The sequence below is a fragment of the Carassius gibelio genome, chromosome B7 (genome assembly GCF_023724105.1).
Source record: "Carassius gibelio isolate Cgi1373 ecotype wild population from Czech Republic chromosome B7, carGib1.2-hapl.c, whole genome shotgun sequence".
NCBI lineage: Eukaryota > Metazoa > Chordata > Actinopteri > Cypriniformes > Cyprinidae > Carassius > Carassius gibelio.
Window position 1 is genome coordinate 28,944,457 of NC_068402.1, and position 12,893 is coordinate 28,957,349.

At 36.1% G+C, this 12,893-nt stretch overlaps 1 protein-coding gene across 1 annotated transcript in view; it reads right to left on the bottom strand.

The window, feature by feature from the left end:
- The window catches only part of LOC127961903 (nuclear factor 1 B-type-like), a 42,485-nt gene that overhangs the window by 24,327 nt on the left and 5,265 nt on the right, over nucleotides 1–12,893 (bottom strand). The window contains exons 2-5 of the mRNA XM_052561213.1: nucleotides 8,033–8,114; nucleotides 6,636–6,704; nucleotides 3,767–3,887; nucleotides 3,426–3,538 (exon numbers count right to left, since the gene is read on the bottom strand). Of these exons, the coding sequence (XP_052417173.1) occupies nucleotides 3,426–3,538; nucleotides 3,767–3,887; nucleotides 6,636–6,704; nucleotides 8,033–8,114 (385 nt within the window). The remainder of the gene's footprint in view (nucleotides 1–3,425; nucleotides 3,539–3,766; nucleotides 3,888–6,635; nucleotides 6,705–8,032; nucleotides 8,115–12,893) is intronic.

Here is a 12,893-nt window from a genome sequence, read left to right on the forward strand (position 1 = left end):
TGACTAAATCATCATAAAAATTACTGAACTGGGCACCCAAGTAAACAGTCAACAATAGCGACATGATTTCTTTTGACATTTTCATGTCTCATTATGCCGTTTCTCATTTGCGTTCCCTCTCTGTAGTGCAATACAGTGTAAAAGCTATCTAGTTTGATTGTGTAAGGAAAACATTGACTTCATATCAACTTCCAACAAGAGTCAAAAAAGACTCTTCATTAGCAGACAAGGAGGAGACATAGTGCTTGGCCTGTGTGTCTCTGGCACTCCTCCCTGACAATCATAGATGACATCAAAAAACATTAAAAAAAGGAGAGGCACACGCAGTCAAATCAGAATAATGAAATAACACAAAACGTTGGAGGGAGAAGAAAATCGAACAGTGAGCTAATGACATTTTAGCAAGCACTATTCATGACATCTTAGATTGTGTGTTTGGACATGCTCAGATGCTATATATTGAACTTCATAAATGCTCCATCTCTCTCATTCTCTCTCAGTCTCATTGTTGTGATAGCAGGAAAAAGGTAAATGATCTCACAAAAAAAAAAAAAAAAAAATAGGCATTGGAATGTAGGGGGATTCCATGTGCCTGTGTGTCCTTTCATAGGCCACAATTAACTTTTTACCACTACTACCTCTGACAAGTCAAAGGATTAAAATCAAAATTCAGCTGGAAGAAATTTTCCCACCAAATAGAATTTTGTAGTAGTTTTTATTTAATTCTATTTTTAAAATATTTAAATAATTATATTTGAAAATGTATATTTAAAATATATAAATAAATAAAAAGAGTGAATCATGAATGATGATCATATAAAACAAGAAAAACAATGTTTCCTAAAAATTATCTACAACTAAAATGCAGATAGGGCATTTTAACAAAAAGCCTGGATACACCGTTGGCTGTATATGGTTATGAAACCGTATGGATTATATGGATTTTTTTTTTTTTTCTCAACAAAATTTTGACAGCATTTTCTAGTCTCAACATGTTCAAATTCAACAAAGTTTTTTAATATTTTTGTCACATCTGTAACAACAGAACACTGAAAATTTAAAAGAATAAGCTGTTAGCAGGCAAAATGGTGCTCCCTTAGGAGTGTATTTGTGTGCGTTTTAAAAGAGAGGGAGGGGAGGAAAGAAGAAGAGAAGGTAGCTGGGAGGGATATAGAGAGAAAAAAATAGAAAAAAAGAAAATTTGCTCTCTCAAAAACCTTCACAAAAAGCCTAAACAAACGTGTTTGTGGAGAAAAGTGATCGACAACACGTCAGGAAAACTTACATATCTGTTTTATGTTTTTTTTTTCAGGCCACATCATCAATTCCTGTTCCATACCACAGAAAATGAGGAGAGAGTGAGAGCTTGGCAACTGAATCAAGGTGATGATCCAATGACATTATGTTTTCGTGTTGATATGATATGAAATCAGAAAGGTACATTACTGTTTCAGTGCGTTTGTATGTGTTTTTCTGTGCACATGAAGACTGGGTTTTGGCTGAGGTAGTTTCCTTCTGTCAAGGCCTCATATGGCTTTAATATTCATGCTTCGCTCCTTCTGATATGAGTTTTACAAAACAAACCACTTTCTCATGTGCTCTACCCTATTGCCGTCTTCACTCCTCCCATCTCTCACAACAGCTCACCAGAAAAACAATGGCAACAGAAAAAATACAAAAAATAAAACAAAGATGAAAAATAATACATAATTGAAATCACTTGAATAAATGAGTAAAATTTAAATAAAATAATTTTAAGTCACTGTTTTGGCAGATGAGTGAATCATTACAGCAATTTAGTTTTTCAGTGTTTTCAACATAGACGTGAACGCTGTAATTTTGTATTGTATAACCTTTTATTTTATTTCCTTCATAATTAATCAAGCTACATGAACCTGTTAAATTGACAGCCCTAACAACTAAAGCCCTAAAAACTAGTGCACACAAGGAGGATAAGAAATAATTTATTTACATTTATTTAAACATTTATTTAAGAATTAAAAACAGGGTGTCCTGTTTTCTGAAGAAGGAAAAAAAAAAGGAACTTGAATTAACTACAGGTAAAGAAAAAAATATTGAAATAGTTAAGTGCTTTCTGTATCTAGCACACACACTCTTACCTTACCCCTACTCCTAAACCTACCCCTGGCAAAGAAAAGAAAAGAAAAGAAAAATGTTTTTAAGCCATTTATTTAACATTCATCATAAATAATGTTTATGTTGTAGTACCCATGCCATAATACACATACAGAATTATGTTCTTAAAAACCATATACTGTATACCAGAAAACAAACGCACTATACAAATACCGTCTTTCTTGACCAAATGTTTCACAGGGAAAATATAATATATTAAAACCTTCTTATAGTAATCCTTTGGCTAAATTCTAAATTGTCTACTATAAAACAAAAATCAAAAAAGGCGACTATGTAACCACCGACACAACCCCCTTGCCCCCTAAACCAGTTCCCATCTGGATCCGGTGTCTAAACTCAAAGGTCACAACCCTGCTCTGACCTTTGACACACCCAGTTTAGAGATTAGGTCAAGTTCAATAGCTGCCACACGCCAGACAAATCCCCTTTATGAAGGGGAAACATGGCTAATCAATTACCAACACATGCAGACAGGAAACCAGGCTTGTCTGAACTAAATCTAAAGGATTTGTTCTTACATATACATTACAGTTTTTCAAAAATGAAGAAAATGTTATATTGTTTACAATAGGCTTAAACTAAAGCCTAAAAAACATTCCTGTAAATGTAGCCATTCAATTATACAAGAATGAAACCATTCCAATTCTGACACACACATGCCCACACAAATCTTCTCCTTAATAAATGAAGGTTTCACTCAAAACATAAAACAGGACAAAGAGCATAGAAAGCATAGAACCGTTGCTTTTTTTCTAGTTAGCTTTAACAGCAGCACACTGGAAAGTAGAACACAGAAAATAAAATTCTTGTCTTAAATCCAAAATTTCTGGACACATTAGGCTGGATTTAATGTTAAAAGTTGTTAAAGCTGATACTCCAGTGTGTAGTCACATACATTGTAAGTGAAATTTTAAAGCAATGAAATTTTCAATGGTCATAATTTTTGGAAATTATTATTTTTTGCTTAAATGTTTTATAAGCATTCAGAAGAACAGCAGATGTGGTGTGAATGCCACATTTATGCTGACTGATGTTTTGTCCAATTTTGTATGAGGGGTTCACAAAGCACTGCATGAGTAAAGACCAGTTTATCAACATTACACTTTACCGAGAACTGAAAGGAGGGGAAAATCACACAGAAAACATATTCACACAGAGGGGAGAGAGAGAGAGAGAGAGAGAGAGAAAGAAAGAGAGGGGGTTAAGAGAGAAACTGTGCTGAATAGCTCCAAGTAATAACTCTTGACTAAAAATTTTCTCTCTCTAACCTTGGTCTCTCTCATGCCAGGGTCTGCTGGCCGGTGAACTAGGGGATGGGTAGAAGTCTGGCCCGGTGGGACTAGTCTCCATACTGTCCTCTTGGATCGTCTTAGGCCGCTTGCTGCGGAGGACACAGTAACTTTTTTATGTGCGTCAAATTTTCACAGATGTGTTTTTTTAAAGAAACAATTATTTATATAAAATAGTCTCTGTGATGTTTTTTTATTGCTGATCTTGGCAAAGTCTGGTTACAAAATCTTTCTTTACTAAAAATGGATCAAAATGACATGAAGACAAGGGGTTTAATTGTGCAAGTGTTTATATGTGTTGTTTGAACAAGCATGCTAACCTGCCATGGGGGGACGAGAGGGACCGGTGTAAACTCACTCCTGAGTTCAGGTCTTGATAATATGGCTGACTTGGCATGTCAGCCATAGGGAAGTTCACTCCTGCACCCTGTGTGATAGGAGCTGGTGAGAAAAGAGAGAGAGAGAGAGAGAGAGAGAGAAAAGTGGTGTGGGATAGGCTGAAATGTGTAGTATCTTACATCATACATTAGGCATGAAGAGTCAATCAGCTATATCACTTTTAAAACAATCTTTGCTGCTCTCGGTTAGATGCTGTTTTCAGGGAAACATTTGCATGAAGGCAAACCCAAACATGACTGTTGCTGTAACTCAATCTAAGAGAGAACAGCCTGTAACAGAATGAAAGGAGCTGTAACAGTATGAAGTGTGTCAGAGATATCATATCTACAGAGAAACCACAAGAGCCAAAGCACCACTGAGTGGTCTAACCACTGCCACTAGCCTCTTTGTTTACATACAATAGCATGATAAAGCTAGCTTAATATTTTAAGAAAAGAGAGCTCAATACTATATTATGAATGGAACATATACCAAATTGTGTTTGTACCTTTTATAATATGCATAAGTGATATATTAGATGGCTAGTGTACACTATAGAATTGACAAATCATTAATTTGCATTATTTGTTTATTACAGCAGTGGTTTTTATGTCCAAGGGAGAACATGTGCTGATAATACCATGTTACCATAAGTTTCTCTAAATACAAATATTTGCCAACTACCAAAAAAAAAAATTTTTTTTAAATGTAAATATTAAGTAAACGTATATGAATATACTATATAGACCCTTTTACAGTTGGTAAACAAGGTGACGTATTTGTGTGGGCGGGGCTTAGCTGGAGGCAGAAAGATTCCCTTCAACACTTGAACAAGCGGTAGCTAGCGAGTTTTCTTAGCTTGTTTTTTTAACAGTGGCTGGAGAAAATCTGAATATATCTGCTTTATCCGAATATTTAAGGTCACTCACTGTCCGGGACCGCGATAATTATTTGAAAAAGTTAACTTTAACGGACGGAACCAGATTGGTCGACCCGTACACAATCACTCATTGGATGGACGATCTGACAGGATTACCTCCGATTGAGTGGCCTGACATCTACACTTAACGTTACCTGAAAGAGAAACCGAGCGTGTAAAGTAAAGAGAAACTGAGGGCGTATAAATCCTTAGATTAAATAAAGAGTGACATTACAGTAAAATTATTATTAAGATGTAAATATTTTCTAGAAAAAAAATTCCGAAGACTGCAAATTAATTATAAAATTACTTTATTTATTCTTTCTTACCATGTCCTTAAATTCCGGTCAAAATTAATCACAACAATGTATATAAAATGTTCTCCGTCGATTCTGGCAACTAACAACACAACAAGACGACATTTTAAGCTCCTTTTTACTCCATTTGAGTAGCCGACCCTGTGTTGGTTTGTATTAGCCGCCTCCACTTTTCCGTTTATTTTGCCTCCAGCTAGCGCCGTGATGTACCTGTGACGTCCGCGCAAAAGGGGTCTATACTATATAACCATCCATGAAAATAAAACACAATTACTTATTAAGATATCAATTATAATATCTTATCCATGCAAAACCAAAAACATTCTTACTGAATTAATATCCAAGGTTTGTGTAACTGTTGGTATAATTGTGTTAGTTTCATAATACATTTTTGTTTGTTTGTTTGTTTTTTCTCCTTTGCAGTAGATTGGGTAGGTAGCATCAAGTTTTAGCAGAATGTGTGTTCTCATGTATGACATGATATGGCCTGAGGGTCTGAGGTGAAAGAAACACATGTGAAATTACTGTCAGTCACTGCTGGCAATGAGCCCAGGACCTACTGCCACCACATGAATGCAGTGAGCAGGTATCACATTTGTACTTTAAATGAGCAATCACAACAATAAGCAGAGTGTTCACTATAACCTTATCTGAACTGCATTAGAGGAGGACACAATAGTCACTACATTATCTATTTAAGACCTTAAGTGTGCAGTAAACTGTCTATTTGTTCAAGGAGATTTATTATTATTTTTATTTATTTTTTGATGGTACATGCAGTATTCTCTAAGTCATGTGGCTATAGTGATGTTAATGCATGAATGCCTTTCCAAACATCATAGAAGCCACATTGATAGTGGTGTGTGTGTGTATGTGGGACAGATCGCAAGCGTTGTGTTACATTTAGGTGTGACATGGATCAGTTACAGCGTCACTGAGTGCATTCACCCTTAGGGTGAATACAAGTGTCTTTGTGTGTGTGTGTGTGTGTGTGTGCCCTGATAACCCCTTTGGCAATTTGTTCAAATCTTGCTTAAGGGCAAAACTGTCCTCAGCCATCGGAGAAAGATTCATTCTGGAACATCTGTCATCGTCTTTGATGAAGGCAGGCATGTCGACACATAAACTACTGCATGTTTGTGCACCAAAACTAGTGAACACACACGCACACACATACATACACACACACACACATGACTCGCCAGACTGGATTTTCCACACATGTTCTGGGCAAGTCCCTCCCTTGCTAAATCAGGAATGCTTAGGCATAAAGCACGCTGGTTGTGTTGCTCTTTATGTTTACTTTAGCTATACTAGTGGGATGAAACTGTCAAAACAATCTGTAAATTTTACATAAAATCCCTTTGAAGACACCATCATTAAATTCATTTGTAGATTATGCAAAAACAAGTATGATCATAAAATGGGTATCAATTTTGTTTTTATTCTTTTTCATACTTGTGAGTCATATTTTCATGTAGTCAAAATTGTCGGCTTGTCAGTATGTGTTAAAATCAGTATGTGTGTGTTTGTGTGTCTGTGTGTGTGTGTAGAGAGAGAGAGAGGGAGACTTACTTCTGGATACTCTAACCAGCTCCGAAACACTAAAGACCCCTGATTTAACAAAGCTGTCTTCCAAGTAAACTGTGGGAGATAAGAGAATTTTCTTTAGACACATGTCCTTACTTAAGACATACACATGAGGACATTTCAAATTCTGTGTATTTGGTAAGCAGGCATCTTAGTTTTCACAGATTAGATTAAACAAATAATCTTTTGTCCATATTGCCATTTAATGTTTTCTTTCATGAACATAACAACATTAACTGTGACTTGTAGTATGTACAGGCTAGATGGATTAGGTTCAGAGAAAGCCAACTAATACTTAACACTGCATTCTAGACTCATGTTTAAAAAAGACCAGCCCCACAGGGTCAGCCTCACAGAGCAAGCCAGGTTGTCAGAGTCTGTCCCACAATGCACCGCAAAGCCCAATAGGAAGTGCAGTGAGGGCCAGGGTTTCCATAGTAGCAGTACTAGTTCAGTCTGAGTTGTGGCCCGAGAGCTTTATTTTACTTGGCAGGGGCAAACGCACAACCTACTCTTGAGGTAAAGAACTAATTACACTCTCCATTATTTTAACTGCCAAAAAAAACAAAAGAAAGGAAAACACAGGTGAGTCCAAGGGAACCAACACAGGTTTAGCTGGCATGACAAATAAACACTGTTAGACGGGAACCGCTACTCACTCCAGATGCCATCAGAAAAACCTGCTCAAACTAAGATCTGACACGACTGGTGATGTCATGACATGGCTTGTTATATATATATATATATATATATATATATATATATATATATATATATATATATATATATATAGCAATTTTTGTTTTTCTTGTAAAAATCACAGACATTACATGGTGTCTTTGCAGTTGACTTTAATTTGTGCAGAGAACTAAGTAAAATTATGGTAAAATCCAACATATTCTGATCAAATAAACCTGTTTCTCTGAAAGAGTTGAATTTGAGGGCAATTTATTTATTGTATTTTTTTGGCAACTGTGCAAAGTTCATAGTTTAGCTGCAGTGAAGCTGCTAAATATTCATATTAAAAACATATTTGAAGAGTTTATTTGAGAACTCATTTGAAGGATTTGTTAATGGCAAATTTTGCAATATATGTTTTCTCAATACCCAGCAATAATATCACATCATGGTGTGTCTGGGGATTCCTCACCCCCCAAAAAAATAAATAAAATGAAAAATGCACAATTTAAAAAATAGATTTTATATGACTGTGGTAACCAAAATGAAATAACGAATAATGAGACTGAAACAACCGGATGTCATGCAGGATGGTTTGCAGATTTTTTTCTTAATTGTTTTATGGTGTGTCATTATCAAGGGTACACCAGCACCTGGCAGTAGTTTACTGCAGAAGTGCATTTCGATATTTTGTGTTGACATACCTGGAGGGTTCTTGCCAGGCTCATTGTTGCTAGGACTTCCTGACTGTTGCAAGTCTGAAAACACAAATAAAGGTGGTGGATTAAAACACAAAATCCAGAATTATCAGTAGATCTACAGATGACAGTACTGCACTTGACTGTAATTTATCATCCACTTGCAGTGTTTTTTAACAAATCGTAAAAAAATCTTTATTAGAACAACAGAAATACATACTGTATAAAGAATAATTAAGATCCAAAAACTACACTTAAAACTGGAATTTGGAAAGAGGTAAAGAAATAGAGAGAGAAATAAATCCCACCTCCTCAAAAATGACCATTAAACAGAGTAACAAATACGGAATGTTCTTGGCTTCAGCTCAACAATGACAAAGAAAGGAAGGTAACAACATACATTAATAAGAAAAAAAAGCCTTCTCTTTTTTCTAGTGCATTTGTGAGAATTTTTAAGAGCTATGTCTGCATTAAGCTTCAATGTTTTTTGTTTGATTGATTGATTAGGAGCAAGCTGATCTCTGATTGGTCAGAAGCATTATTCTGAGACTATTGTGACAGTGCCCGTTCCTATGCCAACCCCCCAATTCACATACAAGTTCTACACCATCCATCAGTCTGCTTAAAGACATCTCCTACCATGCCGATGCCCCAAGAGAGAGAAAAAAATGGTGAAGGAATGGTTTGCATCTCTAAACACAAACATGCATAGATGTTGAGTGATTAAACAGAGCACAACAATGGAGCAGCTGGCACACACAGTTAAACAGCTCTAATCCACATACACTGCTAGGACACACAACGATATAAACTAAATTAACCATGGTTAAATTAACCATAAATTAACCATAATTAAATATTATATATATATATATATATATATATATATATATATATATATATATATATATATATATATATATATATATATCCCAGAAACACTCTAAGCTTCTCGCAGCACAACAACCCTTGGCACCCAAAAGGCCTGCCACTTGTTTAAACAAATAAACTGTCCAAGAAGAGAACAAGGAAGAGAGAAGGCAGACTGAGGAGGGGAAATTAATAATTTCTTTCTTTGCACAGTAACCCACACACACAAAAAAAAGGAAGGTACAATAGTATTTTTCTAAAGAAAATGTGAGCTGTTTGCCTGTGTTAAACTCTTCGCCATGATGGGACAGTGCTCTGAATAGATTCCATGGTTTTCCAGTAGTCTATATTTGTTATTCAAAATGGAAAACTGGAACTAGGACTTTGAATATACAGTCTTAAGCTTATTTATGATTTTGAATATGAGACAACATAGTTTAGGGACCAATTCTCTCTTTTAACATAGTTGCTTATTAGCATGAATGTTACAAGCATATTGGCTGTTTAATAGTATCTATAAAGCACATATAAATGCTTTTTTCTGCATGACCTTATTTTAGATCTCTTAATCCTACCCCACAGTTAAACTAATAATTAATAAATAAAATAAAATATTAAGCAATTTGAGCTCTCAATTCTGTCATTCTTACTCACCCGCATGACTTTTCAAACCTGTATAATTTTCTGTCCTTTGTGGAACATCTCGAACATCTCTTTTCTTTATCCAAACAATGTAAGTCAATGGATAACAAAATAGTTTGGTTTATAATTTTCTTCAAAAATATATTTTGTGTTCAGCAGGTGAGGTATACCTTTAAAGTTATGGGTTTGTTGAACAGTCAAAAGTATTAATGACGCTTGCCTTGGCAACTTAAAATGAAGACACCTGATCTCGGATCATATCTACATGAATAGAAGCATGATGAGCTCATTGCAGATCGTGTGAGCTTCATAAATACGATGCGTCAATGTATCTTTGTGCTACCTTATCTGTTGGATAGCATCCATACAGCTGTCACAATTACACCTTCTGCACTTTTTCAACCTGCAATGTAAGGTAATGTCATTATGGAGGATGAATAACTCCAATACCTGAATCTGGGATCTATGAACTCAAACCTGCAAGCACAAACACTTACACTTGGCTCCGTTCCTGTGTAATCTAAGCAGTCTTTGTTTTCTGCGTGGTTGAGAGCTATCACATACTTCAGCAACTTTAATTCAATGTATCACACCCGCAGCCCGCGCACGCAAACGCACGCGCAAACAGACCTGGCGTGTGCATACCGTCGACATTTCAGGAGGAGGCGTCTGGCAGCCATTTTAGAAAGCTGCACACATGTACTGTTCTGTTTGCCAAAGAAACCAGGCCTGAGCCAAGAACGCACTCTCTCTCCTCCTCTTACTCTATCCTGAGTCCGGAGCCAAGCAGAGGGAGGGAGAGCAAGAGAGAGAAAGAGAGAGAGACAGCAGAGGAGACTAAGAGGCAAAAATATTTCCTAATTATGGGCACTCCTGGCCGAAATTATGAACGGTACAGCTGCAATCTTGAAAATATTGTATGTGAGTGAGTGACACCCAGCGTCTGAGAGTGTGTTTGTGTTCACTAGTCACTCAGCCACTCTTGTAACCTCACACTATGGCTGTGACATCAGTGCACATACAGTTAAAAGTGCCTATCTACATCTACAATGTGTATCTTTCTCTATCTGATACTATCCACGTTTTCCCTCTCTTCATTACGGCAATTGTTGATAAATCACAGCTCTTTATCAAAGTTTACTTTAACCCAAACACAGATATAGTGAGCAGCATGCCAGCTTTAGAGCTCTAGAGAGTGAATGGCAGATAAGACTTGTGCCAGCAGACATTTTATCTGAAAGCACAACTATAGATGACCTGATGGTCATTTCATAGAGCAGTTAATGCCACCTCACTTCTGTAAATTCATGTAACCATTTAATTAACAAATCATTCCCTTGGAATTATAAGGTTCTATCTGACATTTTTTGTTAAAATTGAGTTATTCACATATTCTTATTCTGTGACAACTTAGAACATAAAACATAAATAATAGATAATTCTATCTACAGAAGTCTTTGAAAAACTTTGAAGCTCAATATCCCAAAACTGTCCAGAATGCTGACAGAACATTGTAATTCCAAGGTGGCAAAATATCAACCCTTAAGGAATATTATTCATGCTAAGCGTAATGTCTATATTAAATGCTTTATGATTTATATAATGCAAAAGTCGTAAATGCAAATAAATAAATACTTGCTCTGTTCTGCAGGAATACTACACAACACACACTAGAATACATAAATGTTATTGGTCAAACAACTATTTTTTCCTTGTATAACGACCAATATATTTCTTATATTTCTTCTTACATAATAAAAAACTAAAACTTAATTTGATAACTGCATTGCTGCAATTTTGCTCAAAACTGCATTACAGCATTGTTTTGTAACATAAATATATTACACAAATGTGAATAAAGAAATATATATTATACACTAGCATTCAAAAGTTTGTTAAGAGGGTTGGTAAGATGTTTAATGTCTTATGCTACCCAAGGGTGTAAACATTTATTCAATCAAAGATAAAATTAAAACAGCAATACTGTGACATTATTACAATAACAAAATAACTGTTTGCTATTTTGATACATTTTTAAATGAATTTATTCCTGTGATTACAAAGCTGAATTTCCTGCAGTCATTACTCCAGTCTTTAGTGTCACATGACTCTTTAGTATGGTGATTTGCTCTTAAAGAAATATTTCTTATTATTAGCACCCTAATAAAAAAAATAATAATACCTTCCTCCAAACTTTTAAGGGGTAATGCATATTATACAAATTAATATGGATTTAAATATTTCTTTAAATAGGCCTATTTAAAATACAAGTTAAGTAAATATAAATATTTGTAAATGTAAATGTTTAGTGGGTTTCCTGTTTTTGAAAATCTTAAGGTCTATAATTGGACTATTTTTAGGCTCTGATTAAATTACAGATCTGTTTTTCTCCTATCAAGTATCCTTTCACAAGGGTCTGAATGTCACACATCAGACTTTACACACACAGTCTGAAACATACACTGACCCTCTCTGAGACACAATCTGTCTACTCACACACACACACACAAACACACAACACAGAAACGGTGTGAAAGTGCGACCAAAGCCCGAATGACAGACAAATACACCCCGCCTCCCCCCAATTCTTACCAAAAAAAAGAAAAGTTTATCCCCAGCCACACATCCTCAGTTGGCCTCAGTTTGCCGCCCGAGTTCAAGCACTTGATTGCAGACATGAAGAGGAGAGGCTAAAGTCAGAATCTCCAGGGATGAATGAATGAGCAGACAGAGAGAAAGAAAGGGGGTGGCAAAGAGAGACCGAGTTGAAAAGAAGAACCTAACAATAGTAGAGACGAGACGGGCTGTTAAATAGGAGTGGGGTGGATCATGCTAGGGCAAACTAGACATAGAAAGAGATATGAGAGAGAGAGAGAGATAGAGAGAGCAAGACTAAAACAAAAGAATAAATTGTGTGCATGTAAGACTGCCTTCTGCGGCTCAAAAAAAGCACAAATAAAAGAAGTGTCTGGGAAAACAAGTCACTCAGGGCACCTTACACACACACACACACACACATGTCCAACTTTGGGCACACGTATTCACAATAACACACTGTGTTAATAAAGACGTACAGCCATAAAGCGTACACAATGGCTGAGGTGCACACTGGATCACGCAGAGAGCGCTGATGTACACATGTTCCCATGTCAGCACAACACTGAACCCAGGGTGGCTCATCCGTCACGTTCAAAATAACCAGACCACTGTGACAGCACTGTGTGTGTGTATGTGTGTGTGTGTGTGTGTGTGTGTGTGTGCACTTTCCAGATCAGTAACAAAGGAAGCCTACAACTGCTGTGTCTGGCCTTACAAACTTTAGTCACACTTTCTTTCCAAAGGGACATTAGTTCCT